Here is a 25,405-nt window from a genome sequence, read left to right as displayed (position 1 = left end):
CTTCTATGAGTTCTATTCAAGGGTACGATATGTTTACACTAAGTAATAATTTACAGTAAATTCCAGTAGGGTGTAATAATTGAATATTGTCTCCTAATGAAGTGTAACTTTCTTTCCCCCTTTTTTTGGTGAGGAAGATTGGCCCTGCACTAACATCTGTTGCCAGTTTTCCTCTATTTTGTATGTAGATGCCACCAAAACATGGCTTGATGAGCAGGGCATAGGTCCATGCCCAGGATCTGAACTGGCAGACCCAGGGCCACAAAAGCAGAGCACGTGAACTTAACCACTACGACACCGGGCCAGCCCCAATAATTTTCTTAATAAATAAGAAATAATTAAACAGGCATTTGAGAAGTTTTAGCTACACGATACAAACAAAGATGTGGGAAAAATAAAACTCCTATAAAATGTGTAGTATATACAAATTAAAATAGCAAGATTTTTATCATCGATATTATCTACAATTAGAATTCTAAGATATAGCAGAGTTTCTTGACCTGCTATATGAATAAGCTTTGGCTGTGTGAACACTATGAAACTGTATGTAATCTGGGGAATATGGGCATTTTTCTTGCAGAGAAGGCTTATAGCTTTTATTTGATTCTCAAAGGGTTCTTTGATCTAACACGAATTATGAACCACAACAAGAAAGTGACTGGCAAACAAAGATCGTGTCTTGGATTAGTTGAGATAAATGAAAATCGGCTTGCTTTTAGCTTTCTTCCTTCAACCATCGGGAAGAGTCACTTACTGCTCCCAAAGAATTAAGATATTTGTACCATAGAACATCTTTGGACATCCTATGGCATACAGCCAAAGCATTTCAAAAGCAATATGCCTGACAAATTGAATACTCAAGAAGATCCAACTTTCTGCCCTGAGAAATATGGCTCACTTTCAAGTTCACTAAAGACAGCTGTTCTCTTGCTGTGCAAGGGGCACAGAGTCACGTGATTGAAAAACCGCGACTTTTTCTCCTTCACTTGGTCTTAAAGACACTCAAAAAGATATGTATTACATGAAGTGATATTAACTGAAATATAAAGAAGAATCCACCTGAACAATATGCATGGAATTCCTTTTCATAAACATAACTTTGCACAAATGCTTGTGAAGAGAGAAAAAAATGAACTACAATAAGGGGCTTATGAAAGACTATTAGTTAATGGAAATGCATCACTAATTTGGTCATGGAACCTTTTTGAAGGATTACTCTGCTTCTGGTTTTTGCCTCAGGCTGTCTCTCGGAAAAGAGAGACAAAAACAAACATACATTGTTTAATTTACTTGAAATTTATGAGCTCAATACTATAAATCAAAACAAGGACACATCTCATATTTATAATGGTCTTTGGACTGTTAATATTAAATTGACCTCACAGGAAATTGATCTAGGTACCAGCATCAGAAATTTGAGGTGTAGGCGTTTATTTTGTATAAACCTAATACCTACGGAAAGTCAAAAGGAGAAGCGCTTTTATATAAATACATATCACTTTATTTCTCACCGAAGGATATCACATAGTACACAATATCAAATTTTTTTGTTGTTGTACAAGACGTTTATTACTCATTATGAAGGAGACGCTTTAGTGGTTGTAAATAGGACATTTCCAATTGGCTCCATGAAGACAGGGATCACACTTTTCCCTCTGTATTTCTGGCACCTAGCACAGTGCCCACAATATCAAAATTTTTAAAAGGACTTCTGAGTTTTAAAATACAGTGACTTAGCCCAATTAAGTGGTTGTGAAACAAACTGAAAGCTATTAAAGAAAGCCAATCAACAAACCTTTTGAGGATAGGGGAACTCATACCTATGCAGAAAAATCTGAAAAATTACTAAGTGTTTCAAAACAGAAACTGCATCCAAATCAAGGTAAATTGATATCCCATTTATCACAACATTATAAAATGTTTTCATTCTTGAGGCATTGAAAGTGGGAAGAATATAAAAAAAGATATTGATCAGTTATTAAATTCTGAGAAGGGTTGGTGTACTAATGTTCAAAAACAAGTTTAAATACTACTTCTAAATCTGAAGTCAATATTCAACCAAATAGTAAGTCCAATTCCCCATGGCACAAACTGGTAGTCAATGTACTGCAAGTGCTCCTGGAGAGCAGAGAGGAACGCGCTGGGGTGTGTGAGTACGTGTGCACACATGTGAGCGGGGAGGGGATGGGTGGACAGAGGGGGAGAGGAGCTAGAAAACAGTGTCCTCTCTGCCACAGGACGAGCTAATCCAGAATCTTCGTCCATGGCTCCCCAGAGGCTTTGGTGGATACCCTTGTATTACCAGAAAGAGAAAACTGATTCCATTTTGTCCTGAAAATCTGAGTTTTCCCAAAATGTCTGAGCTTTATTTATAAAGCAATATCCCATTATTTTAAATGCATGTCATTCTAAAGGATAAAATTGTCAAGGGGTTTGGCTAAACAAGAGAATAAAAAAAGGAAACATTTTTTCAAAAGATTGAGTTCTGCTTTTTTCCCTTTCCCCAATTACCTTTTGATAAATATTTTTTAAAAGCTCAAAAGAAAAGCCCACACTATAACTAAACATCTCAACCAACCAATCAACAAGCCTACTGGTATGGCATAGAATCTATTATACAACGTCTGTTAACTCAATTGAGTCTTTTTCGGAGTGTTCTAATTATTTTTCTATACTCGAGGAATCTGTGTAAAGTTTCCACAATCACAAGTACATTGAGAGTTTGAGAATTTTATTACTTAAGTGCAGAAGGTCTTTTCAAAACAATCATACAAGTAAAAATAAAATTTAATCTTGAATAAAATAAGATAGCAAACCATGAAACAGCCAAACATTATTCTACTGAAAGGAGAAAGCAACGTTGTTATTTGAATTCACACTGATTTCTCTTGCTGTCTCTGCATCTCCTCTTTCTGGATCTTTTTCTTTCCTTCATCATTTCCCTTCGCATGCACTTTTTTCCTGACTTCTCATTCTGTTCTGCAGTTCTTTCTCCAGCTCTTTTCTTTTTTCCCCTGGTTGCTAAATATTTTGCCTTTCACTGCCTTCATAATGAATGAGCCTGCCATGAAAGCAAGTGTCTGAAACCAAGAGCATAAAAGCCTTAGTTAAGCCAAGAACCTTATTTACTATAACTGGCATTCTCATGTCAACAACAATTCTTTTCCTAGGTGCAATTTTTAGGACAGGTATCATTATGGGCAGAATTTACATTTCTAATAGGCATCTTGTGTCTAATTTAAGAAGTCTGGAATTCTCAAGTATATTAAGGAACATAACTCAATTCTGAATTACTCCTAAATACTCAAATTTTGCTAAGAAATAAAATACTGTCCACTTTTGGAATAGTACACTGACTATAATAATCTCCCATATGATGGAAATATGCATTTAGACCCAAATAATGACTGAGTGTTGTCTTTCAAATTTTCGCAGCCAAGTGGCAAATTCAATGATCTACAATGCTTGTTAAAAAGACAAGACCACAGTATACTTATCCAGTAAGTATAAGTAAGCTTATCCAGCTTGTAATTCAGAGCTTCCACCAACACACACACAATTTGTCAAGAGGAAAGACTCACTCACACACCACGATTAATAACAACTAATCATTATTAACTTTTACAAAGAAGGCTTAGCACTTCATGGCAAATGCTATCTTAGACACTGAGCACTCATCTGCGTGGGGGAAACTGAAGCACAGAGCTGGAGATGGTTCATCATTCTGAGTCTGAGAAAGATGTGCATTGCCTGAGTAGGGCATGGAGACCTTTAGAAAGGAGTCTAAGTGGATGACGCAGCCCAGGAGAACTGCCAGGCACTGCAACACTGCCTCCTCCATTGCCACTGACTGGAAGAAAGAAATGCTCAAATGTAAACACCATTCACATTAGGACTTGTCCAGCACACAGTGACTAGACGGGAACCAACAAGGACTCAACTTTTCAACATGAAACACAACATATAGCCTCTTTGCGAATTGGACTCTCTGTATTTGGTATATGATGAAGCCTTGAAAACTATAAGCTATACTTCATGTTGCTGCTCTGTATCATGGTTAAGATATTAAAATATGGAACATCAGGCTGTCAGTGCCAAGGAAAACTGTTACAGTAACACTGGCATTGCTGAGGGCAAGGTGGAGTCAAGCGCCACTGTTCAGAAAGTCCCTATCAGTAATGTCATTTGACACTTGTTAGAACCATAATTTTATACCCTAAGCACTGTTATGTATGAAAAACGATTATCAGAAGGGTTCAATGTGCCAGTTAGGCACATAGATTCTTCATGATTTTCCTATAAAATGAGGTAAAAAAGAGAAAGTCACAGATAATTTTAAACAGACGTTTCTAGAAAATGAATATGAGACTACTGATTTCTTAGCAGGATAAAATATTTAGTACATATAGAATACATTTTAAAAGCATAAAATTATGGTAAACAAATATGATCCACTGAATTAAAACTACTTTAAGAAGTATTAACTCATGCTAGCAATAGTCACCAACAAAATCAATTATTTATGATTAAATCACTGGTCGAAGATTTCATTTGATCATCAAAAAGCTAAAATTTACTGTCCATATAAAGAGCAGCATAAATATAAAGGCTGCCAATCAGGAAATTTCTAGCACAAGAGATTCAATATCTCAGGGCACTATCTCCCCTTCTCCCCTTCTCCCACCCTCCCCTTTTCTATAGACTTACAAAGGCAAAGTTTATTCACTACAGTAAGACTCCTGTCTCCTTTCTCAAGTAATTCTTGGTTTTGGGTGATAAATTAGAAAAACAAGACACATGTCTTGGGATCATTTTTGGAAAAGAAATATCCCATCTACAAGGTAAATGTCTATCAAAATGCATGGAAAAATAGATTTTTCTGAAAGGAAAGAATGAGCCCTCAATTTCTCTGAGATCACACAGAAACGTAAAGGTCCAAGATTCTAGAGACCTTCTGTTCCATGGCCCTCCATCTGGAGCCAGTTAACAACACTTAGCCATAACTGTAAACATGCTTTGTATGTTCAATGTGTTGCTACCTACACGAATACCCATTAACCTGACTGTAATTTTTTTCTTCTTTAATCAATGACTTGAGAATTTCCATCATTGGTTATCAGATTTTGGGTGGGGAGGCATGACTGTATTTCTTCCTGAACTGAGGAAAAAGGGAGAGACCCTCAAAAGAAGAATGAATCTGAACTAGACATCTGGTAGAAAGAACTAAATCGATTGTATGTTTAAAAAAAAAAGGAGAAAAATGATAAAACACAACTACTCTCTGAATTCTTTCTTGTTTAAGAAACCAAATACACCAGTACCTTCCAATCACTGTCTTATCCCTCAGAATCTGGACTAAAGCAGGGTGCTATGATCTCCTCCATGACCTTATACCTAAGGAACTAGACATGACTTTGAGTGTGCATCAAAATAAGCAAATGACTTATTGCAAGTAGTTCCGTACCAAAGAAACAAGAGAATTGCCTTTTGCTAAATGCAATCCTAAATTATGGAGCCAGCCATCGAATATAGGTCTAATGTTCTGGTTAACTAACTTTAAAAGGTTGCACTCCATAAGGTACTTCTCCAGCATCACCATACTAGCCGATAATGAGGGAATTATACTTTGTTTTTTTAGGTGAACAATCTATATGATTATAAAGTAAAACTGCTAAGTCCTAATTTCTTTTCTATGCTCTCCAGCTGCTTTCTGTTTGGGAGAGGGAGGTTTGGGATACAGCAAATTCACACCATCAGACTGGACGTGTGGAATAACTGGACAATTGCCAGTGTTTCACTCCCGGCAAGGGAGAAGCAACTTTTGCATCATTAGTGAGGATGCTGTAAAGGCACTGCTGTATCAAGAGAGGCATAGGAGAAATCCCAAGGGTCAGAGAACTGGCTCTCCTGGTCTATCTCATTTCACAAGAAATTACAGCTGCTAAAGAATAAATGCTCTAAAGTAAAAAATAAAAGCTTCATATTTTCCAATGTGGCTACAACAAAGACAAGTGGCATGAGATACTCAAAGGACTGAATTTTAAAATCTGCCTCTATCAAATTATAAATCTTTTTTTCTTCAATTTAACCATTTCTATTTTGGTTTTACTAGGTTTGAGAGGAATACCAGAAATAATAACTGTAAGGCAACATAACGTATTGGCTAAGTCCTCCAAATGAGTTGCTAAATAACGAAACAATATAGTTATACTGGCTTGTGACATTTTTACTCTCCATATTAAAGTTAATAATGGAAAACCCAAACGAAAATTAAGAAGATAGAAAGAAATGTTCTTATTTAAAAATACGTATATTTGGGGCTGGCCCCACAGCAGTGGTTGAGTTTGGCACACTTCACTTCCGTGACCCAGGTTCATGGGATCGGATCCCAGGAGCAGACCTACACCACTCATCAGCCATGCTGTGGTAGCAACCCACATATAAAATAGAGGAAGACTGATTAGCACAGATGTTAGCTCAGGGCTAATCTTCCTTAAGGAGAAAAACAAGATTGGCAACAGATGTTAGCTCAGGGTGAAACTTCCTCAGCAAAAAAAAAAAAAAAAAGAAAAATATATTTGGAAACAGGCTAGTGGAATAAAGCACTAAAATTAGCCTTTGTATAAGCAACGTACTGATACTGAAGGCAGTATTAGTTAATTAAACACAGTATGAGCCACTCACACCGCATTTTAAGGGTGTTCTCTTTAAAAATGGCAACAGCAATTCACTAGTCAATATCATCCATAAACTGTCTACGCCTTTGTCAAAAATCATCCACTAGAGTATCATTTTCTAATAAGTGAAGCTTGTTTTGGGAGTCACATTTCTAAAAAGAAGAATCTGAAGATTAGGGCAGAAATCTGGACTAGTGCCTGGGCTCAAAGGATACCTGATCCTTGACAGTTTACATTCCAAGAGACTATGAGAAAGCACTGTGAACTTGCACAGTGTCCTGTTCTTTTTGCTTAAAGTAGTGACAAGTGACAATGAGACTTAATGTGAGCATTTTTATTGTGCTCATTGAGACAGAGAACTTGGAGCTGCTCTTCCAGTACCTACATCTCACATACAATCATATATGTACAAATATAGGACATATATAGAGTCCATGCACACGCACACGCATTCTGAGCAAGCAGGAAAGCAAAGTGAAGAAACACACTAAGTTGGCTCAAATAATATTTCCCCTAGGAGCACTTTCCTGGAATTTACAATTGAGAATAGCTCATTACCTATTACTCTGAAAAAAACAGCACAAATACCTCAAACTCAGATGTCTAGACAATTGGGCCTAGAATCTCAATTCAAAGGTCAACTAAAAATCTCAAATACGCTTTCTAATTTTTTTTTTATTTTTAGTAATAAAGGAGTTTTACTTTTTCCTAGTGTCAAAAGGTAAATTAGCCAGAATCAAGTATAAAAGATTTTAAGTTAGAAAAGGAAAATGAGTACTTGAAAAAAAAGTGTAAAATCCAATTTCTTACAAGAACATAACTGATAAAAATTGCAGTATCTACTTAAATCTAAAGTATACGATCACTGTTGATAGGAAATGAATTGTTTGCATTCTGGTTTTATTGTAAGATGATAAGGTTGTAAAGTTAAATCGAAATCACCAAATCAGAAAGAGGCTGTGATAACCACCTTTACAGTCCCTGAGAGCTTCAGCATTTTCCTGAATTTACCATGGAAATGTGACAAAACCACACACCACACTTCTGCCACAGAGACAAAAGCAATTACTCCATTAAACAATAAAATTTTAAAATATGAGGTAACAAAGACCTACATTCAAGGACAATCTTGAAGGTAAGAGGTGGCAGAAAAATTCTCAGTTTTAAAAGAGAAAATAGTTCCTTTTTAGTGATCTTCAAAGAACGTAAGAAAGGAGAAGCTTTTGGGGTCTAGCTTTCGGAATTCAACTTGACATAGGGATCAATAGAGAAAAGCATGGAGATGTTTAAAAATGTGATTCAGGTTAAAGATAGATGTCATGTTGGGGCCACTCAGCCCTCATTTCTAGATGTCAAATTTATCTTCATATTTTCAAGGAGAAAAATGCAATTTAGATCATAGAGTTTCATCTGTAAATGTGAAAGCCTTCAAAAAGGCTGACAAACCAGCACAATAAATTTTTCTGCCTGGGACTAAATGTCAACGAATCATCTGGCCAGTTAGAAAAATTAAAGGTAGGACATACAGGTAGGAACACACAGAATAGTTACCTTCAGCTGATTATTGAAAATGTCAATCTCCTGCAGTTTTGACCTAGTTTCTTTCTCAACTTCATCCAGCTGGTCTCGGAGCTGCTGCCGAGCTAGTTCTTTTGCTTCTAGGGCTCTTTTCAGTGTAAGAAGTGAATCTCCTGTTTTAGGAAAACATTGCAACACGAGAAAAACAAATTGGCAGTGAGGAAAAATGGTTTTGAATGTTCTCGTTTCACTTAAGGAAATTCTTGCTAGTGAAAAATGAAAAGGACAACTTTAAAAATATAAACACCTACTGTGCAAACTGTTCTGCTGAACTTGTTTTAATTGGTCATTGAGTATCTGCTTTTCTGGAATAAGTCTTCCCAGCATTTGCTGAGACTCCTAGGAGAGAAGGAGGAACACGACAATGAATGACGGGAAAACGACCACGTGTAGATTCAAGGCCCGGGCAGACACCAGTCAGTTTTCTCGTCCCTCAAAGGCTCTTCAATCTTATCCCAAATCCTCTATGCTGAAACTGCATTTAATTGCTAGGCAGGGAGGTTCCTGCTCATTTGCCAAGGAATCACTGCTTGCCAAATGCTTTTCGCTGAAATAGAGTTAAGACAGTTATAGCTCCCTTGATATTTCTTAAATTTTTGTTGACTTACTGCCTATTTATAAGCTTTAAAAAATGTACTCTAAGTACAACTCAGCAAAGAAAACGGGAAATAACGATCTCTCGGTTGCACTGGATCAAATGTAAATGCAGTGACCCTGTGGTTCGTAAACTGACTCAGTCGTCTAAAGAGGAACTTTTCTGAACTTTGACACTTAATAGGGCTGAACCGAGGTTGACCATACACCTGAAGTTGGAAACAGAAATCAAAAAGAGATTTTTAACAACTAGAATCTTAGCTGCCGTGCATGTTTTTCCACCACTCAGGACAGCGCGATGATTTTAAACAGGTACACTAAAGTCCAACTATTGTTTAACTGACATAAGAAAAAAGCTAAACCACACTGTACAAGGCTGTTGGGAGTTTTCACGGGTGACTTGTCAAGCAATGTATTGTTAAGTTCAGCTGAAATTATCCTATATAGTTTCTACATTTCAGTAAAACAATGGCCTTTCTAGCATCTAATAAGGAATACTTGACTTTTATTTTTACCTTGATTTAAAAAGAAAAACCCTCTATGTAGTAACTTTTGGTCTGGAAAAATAAAAATGCCTTAATTAAAATTTTTCACCAGAGGCTAAGAACCAGCCCTTCTTGGAACAAACGTCTTCAGATACAGACTGGCTGGTGTGTAATAACCCTCTGTGTCCTCCATGTCTGAACAGTAGAGAGATTCAGCCCAACAGAAAGGACTTGGAGGCATCTTCTCATAGGAATAATCCACCACCACCACTCCCGCCCAAATCTGGACAAAACAGAATACACGAAGCAGATTTTTTTCCCAAAAAAGCGCAGCCAATGGAGCTTCCCTTAGTCTCCTCCCTAAATCAGGGCAAGGCCCTTCAACCCAATCCCCAAGGTTCTTTCCTGAACCAAGACAAACAATGAAGGACCAAGACGAAGCCCAGCTCAGATCACCGAGACTGTTTTACTTACTTAAACATTTTTTTTTTTAAGATTTTATTTTTTCTTTTTCTCCCCAAAGCCTCCCAGTACATAGTTGTGTATTTTTAGTTGTGGGTCCTTCTAGTTGTGGAATGTGGGATGCCCGCTCAGTGTGGCTTGATGAGCGGTGCCACACCCATGCCGAGGATTCGAACCAGTGAAACCCTGGACCGCCGAAGCAGAGCGCACGAACTTAACCACTCGGCGTGGCCGACCCCAAACTCAGTTCTAAAATAAGTCAAACCAATAAGAAGGGCTGCCTAACTCACTTGCATAACAAGAATCTGCTAATCCCCATAAGGAAGGGGGACCAGTATCTCCTTCTCTACTACATGTTTGAGTTTCTTCAGACTGTGTATTATTTTTCACTTCATTCTTTTTCAGGAACCCAGATTTGTACCTTGTGATCAATGACTGCACACACTAAGTATGAATCTTAAATAATAAAGTTGAGTGTGGCACACATATTCAATGAGATAATAAACACATGGCCTTCACTCCTAAATTTCCCAAGGGAATATTTTATGAAACTTCTTATAAATAGTTAATGAAAGACATATAAAAAGAGTTACCATAAAGAAGAATATACCTTAAAAAGGTATATGCATTTTTAGTATTTTCAAATAATTTCTAGCAGTGTATTTCCAATATTATTTACATTATGTCATATCTTAATATCTCAAATTGATTACAACTTAAAAGTACAAGAAATAACAACTGACAAAACCGAAAGGAAAATAAGACAAATTTACAGTGAGAAAGATTTCAACACTCCTCTCTCAGCAGCTGAAGAATTCACCAGATCAGTAAGGACACAGAAGATGTGAACACCATGAATCAACCTGATCTGATTGATGTTTATGGGACACTCCACCCAACTACAGAAGAGCACACATTCTTTACAAGTGCACATGGAATATTCACTAAGACAGATCATAAGCTGAGCCATAAAATGAGGCTCGATAAACCTAAAAAGATAAAAAAGAATTGAAATCAGGGGCCAGCCTGGTGGTGTAGTGGTTAAGTTCACGCCCTCCGCTTTGGTGGCAGGGGGTTTGCCAGTTCAGATCCTGGGCACAGACCTACCACTGCTCGCCCACCCATGTTGTGGCAGCATCCCACATAAAGTAGAGGAAGATTGCCACAGATGGTAGCTCAGTGACAATCTTCCTCAAACAAAAAGAGGAAGATTGGCAACAGATGTTGGCTCAGGGCCAGTCTTCCTCACACACACACACAAAAAGAACTGAAATCATACAGAATATCCTTATAGATCATAACATAAATCAGAAATCAATAAGCTATTTGGAAAAAAACTCAAATATTTGAAAACTAAACAGGATAATTCTAAACAATCTATCAAAGAAGAAATGACAAAGGAAATCAAAAAATGTTTTGAATTGAATAAGTACAAAAACATGATATGATAAAAATTTGTGTAATGTGGCTATGATAATGCTTAGAAGGAAATCCATAGCTTAAAATGTTTATGTCAGGAATGAAGTCCAGATTTAATAATCAAAGCTTCCTTCTTATGAAGCTAGACAAAAGCAAATTAAATCCAAAATAAGTAGATTGACAGAAATAATAACGAGTCTTAAGTAAATGAAATAGACAACCAGACATACCATAGAGGAAAATCAATAAAAGCAAGAGCTTATTTAAAAAAAAATCAGTAAAACCAATAAACTTCTAGCTAGATTGATGGAGGAGAGGAGGAGGAGAAGGGAAAGGAGAAGGAGGCAGAGGAGGAGGTAGGAGTTAGAGGGGGAAAGAGAAGATAGAAGTTCCCAGTATCAGGAATGAAAGAAGTGACATTACAACAGATCCTACAGACTTGCAAAGAACAACAGACTACTACCAACAACTTTATACAAATAAATTTGATTAACTTAGATGAAAAGGACAAATGCATTAAAATTGTCAAAACAAACTCAAGAAGAAATAGAAAATCTGAATAGCCCTGTATCTATTGAATAAGTTTTGCAATTAAAAGTCCTACCACAAAGAAAGCTCCAGGTTCCAAAGGTTTCACTGGTGAATGCCACCAAAAATTTAAAGAAGAAACACCATTTCAACATAAATATTTTTAGAAAATAGAGGAGGAAAGAATACTTTCCAAATCATTTTCCTATTTATTACCCTGATATCAAAATTAGACCAGGACATTACAAGAAAATGATAAACTAACACCCCTCATGAATTTAAATGAAAAGATCCTTAACAGGAGCAAATTGAATCTAGTAAAATATTTTTTTAAACAGTAATACACCATGACTAAGGGTGGTCTATCCTAGGAATGGAAAGTTGGTTCTACATCCAAATTTCCATCAATGTAGATCACCATATTAACAACAAAAAAGAAGAAAAACCATGCAAACATCTCAATACATGCAGGAAAGAAACATGGCCCAATTCAACACCCGTTCATGACAGAAACTCAGCAAACAAGAAACAAAAAGGAAGCCCCTCAATCTGATAAAGGGCACCTACAAGAACCCTATAGTTAAGATCATACTTAATGGTGAGAGACTGAATGCTTCCTCCATAAGATCAAGAACAAGACTCTCATCATTTCTATTCAACATAGTACTAGAGGTTGTGATCAATGCAGTTAAGACAAAAAAAAAAGAGGGCCAGCCCAGTGGCGTAGTGGTTAAGTTTGCACACTCTGCTTCGGTGGCCTGGGGTTTGCAGGTTCAGATCCCGGGAGTGGACCTACACACCACTCATCAAGCCATGCAGTGATGGCGTCCCACATACAGAATAGAGAAAGATTGGCATGGATGTTAGCTCAGGGACAATGTTCCTCAAGCAAAAAGAGGAAGATTGGCAACAGATATTAGCTCAGGGCCAATCTGCCTCACCAAAAAAAAAAAAAAAAGATTAAAAAAAGAAATAAATGGTACATAGATTGGAAAGTAAGAAATAAAGCTGTCTTTATTCACAGACAGTATGTTTATCTATGTAGAAACTCTAAGGAACTACAAAAAAGCTATTATAACTAAGAAATGAATTAAGCAATATTGCAGATATAAGGCCAATATATAAAAATATATTCTATTTCTATATGCTGGCATCAAACAATCTGACACTGAAACTAAAATATGCAATACACAATAGTACCAAAAATCACAAAATACTTGGGGATAAAGTTTACAAACTATGTACAAGACTTGTATACTGAAAACCACAAAACATTACTCTAAGAAATTTGTAACATAACAACCCAAATAAAATCAAGAGATATGCCATAAGACTCAATATTATTAAATGCCAATTCTTCTCAAATTAATAAATTCAATGGAATTCCAATCAAAACTGTAAGTATTTTTGTAAAAATTGACAAGCTAATTCTAAAACACGTGGAAATGGAAAGGACCTAAAAGAGCCAAAATAATTTGAAAAGAAAAATATTGAAGAACTCATACTACGTGATTTCAAAAATTATTACACATCTAAAGTTATCAACGGAGATACTGGTGAAAGGACTGACATAGGACAACGGAACAGAATAGCGTCCAGAAAAGATCTTCACACATAGGGTCAACTGATTTTCAACAAGCTACCAAGGTAATTCAATGGAGGAAAAGGGCAGTGTTTTCAACAAACGTTGCTAGAACAACTGGGTATTGGTATGGAAGAAAAGGAACCTCACCCCTTACCCTACACTTTTGCGAAATCAACTTGAAACGGATCATAGACCTAAACAAATAAAACTACTAAACTCCTAGAAGAAAACATAAGAGAAAATACTTGCAACCTTGGGACAATCAAAGATCTCTTAGATAAAACACAGAAAGCATAAAAACAAAAACAAAAAATTAATAAAATGAATTTAATCAAAATTTAAAATTTCTGCCCTTTAAAAAACACCATTACAAAAATGAAAAGGCAAGCCACGGACTGGCTGAAAATATTCACGAAACATATATCTGACAAAGGACTTGTTACAAGAATCTATAAAGAACTCTTATGACTTCAGAATAAGATAAACAACTCAATAAAAAACAAGTAAAAAATTTGTTCACAAAAGACACACACAAAAAGCTACATGCCAATACACAGATGATGCCCAACATCACTAGTCTTCAGGGAAAAGAAATTAAAGCCACGTGAGATACTGTTACACACCCACCAGAAACGGTAAAATTAAAACTAATGACAATATCAAGTGTTGGCATGGAAGAGAAACAATTGAAGCAATCACACACAGCTGGTGAGAATGGAAAATGGTACAGCCTCTCTGGATCGGTTTGATAGTTTCTCACAGGGTTAAGCATGTACTTATATGACACAGTAATTCCACTGCTGAAACTTAACCAAGAGAAATAAAACATATTTCCACATAAAGACTTGTAAATAAATGCTCATCGCAGTCTTATCCATAAAAGTCCCAAACAGGAAAGAACCTAAATGTCAATAAACCGGTGAATGGAGAAATAGGGAAATACTACTCAGTGATGAAAAGGAACAAACTACTGATCCACTCAACAATACGAATAAATCTCAAAGTCATCATGCTAAGAAAAAGAAGCTGAGATAAAAGCCACAAAGTTCAAAAGTGATCATGTTTTATGATGACATGCAGAACCCTATCTACATGAATTTGACGCTCCCTCAACTCAATAAATGAAACCAAACCAGGTGACATGATAACAACTTGGTGGCCAACTTTGGATAGGTAATAAAATGAAAGTAGAATTGCTTATAGTACTTCATTGTGTCCCCAACTATTCTTGACACATGTATCTCTCATACTCCCCCTAAAATATTTACCTGCACTTCTTTATTGTGATTCTCACAGTAAAGCCAAAGTCCCATGAGTGGATTACAGGTTCCACATGATCCAGCCCCCACCTGCTCCAATGACAGTGGTCTCCTTTCCATAACTGGCATTCCAGAGACCGGCTATAGCCCACGACTTTCACACTGTTGATCCCTACCTTGAGCTTGCTCTGCCAGATAGCCACATAGCTTAGCTGCTCATCTCTTTCAGGTCTTTGCTCAAATGGCATCCTCACAGACAGGCCTGTCCTGACCACCTTATTTAAATCACAGCCAGGACACTCTAGGTCTTCCGTGCTCACACCCCAGAGCACTTTTCTTTTTTCTTTCTTATTAAAGATTGGCACCTGAGCCAACATCCTTTGCCAATCTTTTCTTTTTTCCTTCTTCTCCCTGAAGCCCCCCAGTATATAGTTGTATATCCTAGTTGTGAGTGCCTCTGGTTTGCTACGTGGGATGCCATCTCAGCATGGCTTGATGAGTGGTGCTAGGGCCACACCCAGGATCCGAACCCATGAAACCCTGGGCCACAGAAGTGGAGTGCACGAACTTAACCACTGGGGCACAGGGCCGGCCCCTCCAGAGCACTTTTCATTGTCTAATAGAGGACACACTTGATTTATTTTGTTAGTGTCTGTCTGCCCTGCAAATAGAAGGTAAGCTCCACAAAGGGGGCTCTTGTCCCTGTCGTTCACTGCTGGGTCCTCATGCCTACTAGAGCGCGTGGCCTGGCACACAGCGGTGCTTGGCAAACGTGCTGAGTTCGTTACTTCACAGCCTACTTTTCAGGCAAGGACCTTGTCTACTTCATCCCGGCTTCCCAGCACCTAGCACATGGGAGATGCTGGACGCTTGCTGGATGGATAGATGAATGAAATGAATCAGAGGAAAGCACGTAAGCCGAAAAGCTTTTCAGGAACGCATGTTCTCACCTGTAACTGTTGTTGTAGATGGGTGATTTCAGCAATTCTCAACTCTCTGGATTTGTTTGTACTTTCAATTTCTTGCCTTTGGGTGGTCAATCGACATCTGATATCTTGAAGTTTTCCTTCTAGTTGATGCTTTTTATCATTCTTTAACAAACGAAAATAAAAAGAACTATTAGCATTTTAATGGCTCAATGTTAGTGTACGCCCGAAGCATAATCAAACTTCACTCACTAGGGCTTCTAATTCGAATTCCAAAGTCTTTTTCTTTGCTTTCAGTACGACTATGTCCTCTTGTTCTTTGTTTCTTTGATTTAGCAGTTCTTGTCTTCGATTCCGTTCCCATTCAAGCTGTCGCTGCCTTTCAAGTTCTCGTTTTGCCGCCTGTGACACAGATGAACAGACGATTTATTAACTTTTCAGTACTTACAGTATACAATGTCTCTTAATAAATGTAACACATAGTAAGTCTTTTTTTTTAGGGATGGAATATTATTAAACATTACAAGAATTTATACTACAAAAAAGCAAAAGAATTTTATACAAACTGTATTCCATCTATGGGAAAAAAGGGAACATTCAGAAAAGCTATTATATTTACATGAGATGAAGACAGGATCATTTCACCATTGGAATTCAATCCTTCATGCCTTCAAGAATGCTTATGTGCTTAATAAAATTGCTCTTCCTTATTACTGACTCATAAAGATCAGGGAAAATTTCTTTCATCTAGTAAAATCAAACCAAAACCCTCAGAACAACAAAACAAAAAACAAAAAAACTTTCTTCCATCAAATAAGAAATTATTATTTTTTTCAAGTTTCAAAAGTCTGTGACCCCCATCACCCCAATCATTCATCTCCTCTCTAACCACAGAAGGTTCTGTAATTTCTGTGGCAATGTCAGCTCTCCTCACTACTGACTCTGAGGGCGGCCAGGTAAAGCACCTGTCTGAGGACATGGGGACTCTTTTTTTTTTTTTTTTTTTAAAAGACTGGCACCTGAACTAACATCTGTTCCCAATCGTTTTTTTTTTTCCTTTTTTCTTCCTTCTCCCCAAAGCGCCCCCAACCCCAGTACATAGTTGTATATCCTAATTGTAGGTCCTTCTGGTTGTGGCATGTGGGACGCCGCCTCGGCATGGCCTGATGAGTGGTGCTAGGTCTGTGCCCAAGATCCGAACTGGCGAAACCCTGGACCACCAAAGTGGAGAGTGTGAACTTAACCACTCGGCCATGGGGCTGACCCCTGCAGGGGACTTTTTATTGTAATTGCTTCTTACATACCTGTCCTTCAGCTACACTGTAAGGGCCTGGAGGACAGGCACAGTACCTATACACTATGATGTCCAGGGACTACCAATGTCTGGCACATGTAAATGCCTATTAAATAATTCTGAACAAATACTCCAAAATGTTTTTTTGTTTTTAATTGAAAAAAGAAAGGTTGTTTATCTTTCGATAATCCATCCTGAAATTAAAATCCTGTTAAGTGTCTGTGTGTTTCTACCTGAATAAAAGGCTGGTTGTGGCTACAAGTTTTCCAAAGCAATTTTTAGGAGATGAAACCAAAGTATTATTTTTTGCTAAAAAAATTCCTCATCTTTAAAATACATTTCATTCACACAAGAGAATCATGGCATTGCTTCAGCAGCAAGATACTAAAACTGGAAAGACCGACAAGAGATTGGCTTAGCCCCTATCCAGCTATGGCACCAAATTTACGAAGCTTTCCATAAAATATAGTGAAGATTTCCTAGACATATTTTTTAAAGTGAAAAAAAAAGGTGCAGAAAGATGTAATTAGTATGATACCATTACTGTGGTTTAGAAAAAAAAATTTACACTAAACCCCCAACCTTTCCATCATATAAACTTCTACATTTCTACATATGTATATAAATGCAGGGAACAAAGTCTGAAAAAATACTTAACTGATATCACTGGTTTGTTACAAGAACTACATTAACAAAAACTCATGCATGAATGTTCATAGCAACATTATCCATAAGAGCCCAAAAGTAGAAATAACCCAAATGTCCATCAAGTGATAAATGGATAAATAAAATGTGGTATATCCATGCAATGGAATATTATTCAGCCATAAAAAGAAACAATGTATTGATTCATGCTATAACTTGGATGAACCCTGAAAACATTATGCTAAGTGAAAGCCAGACACAAAAGGCCACATACTGCATGATTCCATTTACATGAAAGGTGCAGGAGACAAACCTATAGACACAGAAAGTACCTTAGTGGTTGTGAAGGGCTGGGGTGGGGCATAGGGAATGGGGAGGAACTACATAATGGGTAACAAGTTTCTTTTTGGGGTGATGAAAATGTTCTGGAATTAGATAGTGGTGACGGTTGCACAACTTTGTGAATACACGAAAACTGCTAAATTGTAAAAGGACAAAACGACTGTATTAATGTATTACTTGAATAATTCTGAAGGGGGAGTGCAGGAGCACATGCGCTAACTGTGGGGCTGCTGCACAGCTGCTTACCTCTCGTCTCTCGATTTCTTTCCTCCTCTCCTCCTCCCTCTGACGCTCTAGTTCCCGTTGCTTTTCCAGTTGCTTCTCCAGCTCCAGCTGTCTTTTGCGCTCCTGTTCCTGGCGCTCCCGCTCTTTCCTTTCCTGCTCTGCCCGCTCGAGCTGTGCCAAGCGCTCTTGCTCTTTGCGCTGCTGCTCCAAGAGAGCTTGTCTTCGTTTCTCCAGTTCCAGGTTGCCACGTTCAAAATTCTCACGCTTCTTGTCTTCAAATGTTACTTTAAAACAAGAAATAGCACAATCATGAAAAGTCATGATTTTCAACATACTATTTTCAAAAGAAAAATTCAACGGCATTTTTGAAATTTGTGCTATAAACGCAAACCCAGAAGCCCCAAGCTTCCTTCACTCGTGCCCTCATTAATAAGCACTATGAAATGCCCGTCACCTAATCTCTTTGATTACATACTTTCCCCTCCAGGATGAACACCATATCGTGGTATTCAAAATGCCAAACACCGTTTCTAGAATAATCTTTCTATAGCAGTTCTGCATCATCACCAATCTCCTTTCCTTCTCTGTTACTCTTTCCTTTCCCTTCCACGTGACCTTGATTCAGCAACTGACTCCCTCTCTCTTCTGTTCCATGAATCTCTCCCCTTAGCTTCTAACTCTGCTGATGTGTCTGTGACTCTAACAAACAAGACAACTTCTGAAAGCAGAGGTACGAAGGTGAGCATCCTGTGTCTCACACTGAAGAACAAACTGTGCTCTCATCAATATGTAGATCACATTCAGTAGATAATTTTCTTCTAACCCACTATTCAGTTTATTTCTTCGGAACACTAATTATGAGTTTTAGACCTATTTCCCAGGTCATTCATTTTTCTCTGATCCTGCTAACATTGTGTTTACAACCATTTACTTGACTTTTTTTTTTTTAAATTCCACCCTCCACGTCCCTTACTATGTTTTCAGCAGTGTCTGTTCAATTTCGTGTTTGCCTCACATGCTTCTCCTTGGAACCAACCCAGACAAGGGAAGCTGTCACGGCCAGCCTGTGTAGCACGTCATTCCCATTGTTCCGGACCTATTTCAAGAACTGTCACTTTGCACTTTGTCTCGAGATCTGTAGCTATGAGCGTCCTTCCTTGGCTTCTTCCCACATTCCTGTCTGGCCTTCACTGCTTTAGACAGACTCTGCTCACACACTGTCGTCAGGGATTAGAGATCAAAGGTGGAGAGCACGTTTCGGTTTTCTTCTTCTCCTTGCTCCTTGAGTGATTTCAGAGGGGGCAGCATCCCCTTTTACTCTGCCACCTTAAAACTGAACGTCCCCTCAGCCACAGAAGGGAATGCAGTAATGATACAGGCTACATGTGGATGAATCTCAAAAGTATTACGCTAAGTGAAAGAAGCTCGACATAAAAGGTCATCCATTGTATATACATTCATATGAAATATAAAGAATGGGTACATCCAAAGGGACAGAAAGCAGACTGGTGGCTGCCAGGGGCTGGGGGGGAAAGGAGAATGGAGAGTGACTGGGTATGCTGTTTTCTTTTGGGGTGACGAAAACGCTTCAGAACTAGATAGAGGTGATGGTTGCACAACACTGTAAATGTACTAAATGCCACTGTTATGGACTAAATGTGCCCCACTCCACCACACGAACTCATATGTCGAGGTCCCCAATGTGATGGTATTTGGAGATGGGGCCTTTGTAATTAGGGCTGAGATAAGGTCATGAGAATGGGGCCCTCACGGTGAGATTAGGAGCCTTATAAGAAGAGGAAGAGAGAGAGCTCTTTCTCTCTTTCCATGGACACAAACCAAAGAAAGGTGAGGACACAGCAAGAAGGCAGCTATCTGCAAGCCAGAAAGAGAGCCCTCACCAGGAACTGAATTGAGTGGCACCCCAATCTTAGACTTTCCCATCTCCAGAACCATGAGAAAAACATTTCTGCTGTTTAAGCCACCCAGACTACAGTATTTTATTATGGCGGCCCAGGCTGGCTAACACAGCCTGAATTGCACACTTTAAAATGATCAAGTTTACGTTATGCAAATTTTACCTCAATTAAAAAAAGTGCCTATACATCTTTTAAATTTCAATATCTGGCCCTATTTCTGGTACATACGACCCACATAATAAATGACTGTTGAAAGAATGAATGCATGAAAAAGAACTCTGACGATGTCACTTTCTGTTCAGAACTTTAAATGAATATTTACCACAAACAGAAAAAGAAAATTCTAAATTCTAAGGATTCCTGTCCTTATGTGCCTTTGAGACTTCATTCCCATTATCATCAACCTGAAATGTTGCTCCCTCCCACTTGTAATGACTCTATTCATCTTCAAGTCTCAACTCAACTGTGACCTCTACCACACGGAACTAACTCCTCATCTCCTTCCCAGTCCACGCCAACCAGCCATCAGTGAGCTCTGCTGAGCATCTATAATGCTGCCTTCAGGAATTTATCACACTTACGCATGCTGTGATGATTGTTTATGTGGATGTCTTAAATCCTCAATTATAGTATAACCTTCTAGAAGGTATGGACCATGGATCAATGTTTAGAATCTTCACTGTACTCAGCACGTAGCCTCGCACAAAGAATATCTTCAATAAGGAGTTCATCAATGAACAAAAAGTAATTTAATTTAAAGAGGAAATTGGGAGAGCTAGTGTCCTGAGCAGGTCAATTAACCACGAGCACTTTAAATGCAACAAAATGACACTGACAAAGTATTTAACACAGAGAGACTCCACAACTGTTTCTTAGTACCAATTATTTCATCACTAATAATTCATAGACACTTTAGAATATTTTAATAGTATGGCAGATTTATCACTGTAAATGAAGACTCTTTAAAATAGGTCCATATTAAATTTAAAATAGCTTCATGTTACCGAGGAGTTTCCAATTCTCTTATAACAACCTAAGAAAATAACAGTAGGCAATTTTACATAATATTTCTGCACTGGTGGTATTAAGCAACCACCTTAACAGTTTATCAATTGAGTGTTTTACAGATAACATTTATAAAATTTTTGTTTAGTAGTAAATAACCATATTTCAACTTAAAAGTTAAAACAAGAGTGTACTATGCATTAGCAAAGTACATAGTGTTCTTAATTTTCTACACATATCCAAATACAAAAGCATATTATGTGTCTCCTAAGATCTGTTAAAGGAACACAGTAAGAATGTCAAAAACTAAATTTACTTTTACCTCCATCTTTGCCTTAGAGATGGACAATCTCTAAGATGATATAACTCAAACATAAAAACTGCCTTACCAGGTAATTTCTTTTCTAGTTGTTGCTGTTCATCTTCTAAAACTGGTTCCTCTGGTAACCTCTGATCTACTGATGTCGAGCTTACGACAGAGATACCACTGCCAGATCTAACTCTTCTGCAATTGTGGAAAAAAAGAAAAAAGAAAGAAATTCACATAAAGCTATCTAGGTACAATGGAGCAAATTATGGAAAAGAATTTTTAAAGATTATTCCATATCATAGAGCAAATTTCTTTTTTTTTTTTTTTCTCCCCAAAGTCCCAGTACATAGTTGTATATCCTAGTTGTAGGTCATACTAGTTCTGCTATGTGGGACGCCGCCACAGCATGGCTTGATGAGCAGTGTGTAGGTCTGCACCCAGGATCTGAACCAGCAAACCCCCGGCTGCTGAAGCAGAGCGGGCAAACTTAACCACTCGGCCACAGGGCTAGCCCTGTAAATTTCATTTATAGCGAGAAAAAGATAAAGATTTGGTCCTCTCTATTTATAAAGAGGTTTTAGAAAATGAATATTTGAGCATGATCAGACTCTGACTGCCAAGTTTGTTCAAATGGTTAGAACCCCTTCAAAATTAGGGCAATTCCAAAGGATTGAATTAGTGAATAATCGTCAAATGGCTAGAGCACTGCCTGGGACACAGCAAGTGTTTGCTGTTACTACCACTACCCTTTATGGATTGTTAAATTCCTCCAAAGGAAGATTAACAGCTCAGCTAAATGGGAGCATCTCCTTTCCCTTTACAAAGTCTCTCCATTTTTACACATGAAATGTCTACACTTCATAATCCTTACAACAAACCACTTAGTTTACTGATTAATTTCACTTTAAACCATTAACCTTGCTCTTTTAAATCAATTTACCTATCTTTCTTTTTATGCTTTTTTATCAGCCTCCAGAGTCAAGTAGTGATTCCTGCAGCTGTGAGATTTTATGGACCAAGTGCCCAGCTCTGGGTTCCTCCCCACACAGTCAGTCCTCTCAGCTTGCTCCTGTTCCGTGCATATGCTGACGGTGATGGCTTCATTTCTCTTACTTTTATGGGGATTTTTTCCCCAGTCTTTCCTGACGTTTGAGGAAGTACGATAGAAATTCTTATCTGTGTTTCTTTCACTCTTCTTTGCACTTATAAGATCTGCTATTTGTCTTTAAGCTAAAGCCTTGAGACGTAGCTGTCTGGGGGGGAGCGGGGAGCGCGCATGTGAGCCTGGAGGTGGAGGACACCAGTCACTGTGGCTTTCTCCCCGCTGGACCTTGGTCTACCCTCTCGACACCTCCACTGAGACTGTGTTCCAGACTAGGGTAATCTTCTTTAATTATCTTCCTGATAATAATTTCTACATTGCCAGCATTCTGTTACCTTTCCAACATACAGAAGTCACAGGCAGAATCTCCTTGCTTTATTTTCTATGTATAAGTTGATACAGGTTCACTTTGCTAAAATTTTTGGTGAGCTTTGATTATACAGATTGGTACAAAAATCACCAATTTTTTTATGTTTTACTTGATTGTTTTACTAACAAACTATAAGTACTTCAAAGAACAGAACAGGCCCAAGATTAACACAGAACCTAGATTAGAGGATTTTCTTGAATTCATAGATATTTCATTCACTCACCAGCAATAAAAGTGACCATAAGATACACAGCTAACAAAGCCAAGTTTGTAATCCACATACTCAGCACACAATTTCTTATAAGAGCCCAATGTTCCTTACCTAAAGGAAGGTGGAATGTATTCTGGAGGCAGGACAGGTGGCAGTGGTTGGCCAGACATAGCTACATCAATTAGGTGCATAGCCAGAATAAATTCTTCTGCTGTGAGTTTTCCATCTTGATCAATGTCAGAAAGATTCCTATTCAACAAAAAGTTAATTGTAATCTAGTTTCATGAAAACGCATGCTTGTTATTATTCATAAGTGATTTAAATGTTCTATTTTCTTATTCTGACTCTAGGCCAGTTGGGTCTCCCTGTGCCTCAGTTTATAAAAATAGTACCTATTTCATACTACTGTTGCAAAAATTAAAAAAAAAAAATCCATATAGTTGGGATAGTGGTCAGTATTCAACAGATGTTAACCATGATTATAATTATATTCTTCTCAAATCTTGCAAGCCCATTTAAAACGTATCATACACATATTCTAAGTGTCTTTAAAGACTATGCTTGGCAAACTATCGGGTCAGATAATAAATATTTAAGTTTTGCAGGACACACAGTCTCTATCACACTGAATTCTGTCCTTGCAGCAGGAAAGCAGCCATAGACACAAATAAATGAATGGGTGTGGTTGTTTTTATAATAAAACTTCATTTGCAAAAACAGGTGCAGGCCAGTTTCGGCTCACTGGGCTTAGCTGGCCAACTCCTGACCTATGCCTACAAAAGTGGATCTTTATGGCCGCCAACCACAGAGCCAAGATATTTTCTGCTCCTTAATCTCAGGTTTCAATTACCACCATTCTTCATAATCAACTTGCCCTAGTAGCTAATTAGAGTAAACCGATTTTTCTAGCAAGTCCAACAATGTGATTCTACTTAACTTCTGGACACCAAAAGAGCATGCAGGACAAGGCTGTTCACCAGAATCCCAACAGGACAGATGCTCCATTGGAAACCTGGCTTTGCTGATGTCACAAATCAAGAAACTCCTCTTAAATCTGAAATTTCCTCAGGTGGCATAAACTCTTTTGTTTTTCAAAGGTAAACTTCCATAGAGTAACAGTCACCCTTTTTAGAGGACAGTTGTGCGAGGTTTGATGAACATATTCGGTTGTGTAACTACCACAATATACAGAACAGCTTCATCAGCACCAAAATTCCCCCATATCTTGAGTCAACCCGTTCCTTTGGCCCCAGCCCCTGGCAACCAATGATCTCTTTTCTGCCCCTGTAGCTTTGCGTTTTCCAGATGCCAGGCTCCCAGTTTTAAAGAGAACAGAGCCACAGGGAAAACCCCTGCCTGCTCCTCCTTTCCATGTCCCACCACTAGCCGCTCCTAGGTAGATCCCATTAGAAGGCAGGGGAAATTCTTATTTGTTTTTTTCCTCATACTTGACTATTTACTTGCCTATTTACAATGGCTGTAAATATTTAATAAAAATATCTTTTTATTGTGTAGAAGGAGAATATAATAACTTTCTAGTAGGAGAAGTCTCGAGTATTTTTTTCAGAGGGTAGGTTATAAATGAGAAACTTAAGCATTTCAATATATTCTAGTGTCATGAAAAAACCTAATAAACTGCCAATCAACCTCTATAAATGTTAGCTCTTAAGTTGGCATTTCAGAGGGCCCTAGGATACTGGTACGTATCCAGACTTAAAGCGGTCGGGATGCGCCACAGATGTAAGATGTTATTAACTGGCCTATTATTATTCTTTCGTAAAAGGTTGATCCTTTAATACAAAGCAGAAGGGACCAGGACTGGAGCTTGACCACTTAGGAAGCAACCATATCAATGACCACTGCAGCAAATCATGAACTTAGCATGTAAGCAGTTTCATTACAGACCAGGCTTATTTTCTAGGCAGAATCAATGAATAATGCATAACCCAGAGACACATACTTTTTAAAAAAAATTTTTTTTAAATTTTATTTTTCCTTTTTCTCTCAAAGCCCTCCAGTACATAGTTGTGTGTTTTTAGTTGTGGGTCCTTCTGATTGTGGCATGTGGGACGCCACCTCAGCATGGCCTGATGTGCAGTGCCATGTCTGCGCCCAGGATTCAAACTGGTGAAACCCTGGGCCACTGGAGCAGAGCGCTCAAACGTAACCACTGGGCCACGGGGCCAGGCCCTACATACCTCTTAAGAAATCATTATGGTTAACATTTAAATATAAGGAACCCAAAGGACCTAGCAATGCCTACCAACAACTTTTGAAAATCAATACAAAATAGACAAAGAGACATTTACATGCCTCCTGATGAAAGTATACAATATCATCTCCGATGCAGTCTTGCAAAAAAAACCAACCAAACTCAAATCTGATGAATGGCTGTCAATCAGGGATGATTGATTTTGTACCCCAGGGACATCTGGTGATGTCTGGAGACATTTCTGATTGTCACATCTA

The 25,405-nt window shown here is 38.0% G+C and overlaps 1 protein-coding gene across 1 annotated transcript in view; it reads right to left on the bottom strand.

Moving 5' to 3' along the window:
- Window positions 1-25,405, bottom strand: part of ITSN1 (intersectin 1) — a 203,270-nt gene that overhangs the window by 87,921 nt on the left and 89,944 nt on the right. The window contains exons 10-16 of the mRNA XM_046648063.1: window positions 23,048-23,185; window positions 21,333-21,448; window positions 18,041-18,303; window positions 15,766-15,915; window positions 15,538-15,678; window positions 8,507-8,594; window positions 8,229-8,368 (exon numbers count right to left, since the gene is read on the bottom strand). Coding sequence (XP_046504019.1) covers window positions 8,229-8,368; window positions 8,507-8,594; window positions 15,538-15,678; window positions 15,766-15,915; window positions 18,041-18,303; window positions 21,333-21,448; window positions 23,048-23,185 — 1,036 coding nt within the window. The remainder of the gene's footprint in view (window positions 1-8,228; window positions 8,369-8,506; window positions 8,595-15,537; window positions 15,679-15,765; window positions 15,916-18,040; window positions 18,304-21,332; window positions 21,449-23,047; window positions 23,186-25,405) is intronic.

The sequence above is a fragment of the Equus quagga genome, chromosome 21 (genome assembly GCF_021613505.1).
Source record: "Equus quagga isolate Etosha38 chromosome 21, UCLA_HA_Equagga_1.0, whole genome shotgun sequence".
NCBI classification, from domain to species: domain Eukaryota; kingdom Metazoa; phylum Chordata; class Mammalia; order Perissodactyla; family Equidae; genus Equus; species Equus quagga.
Note: the sequence above shows the minus strand (reverse complement) of the source record. Positions and strands in the feature narration are given on the sequence as shown.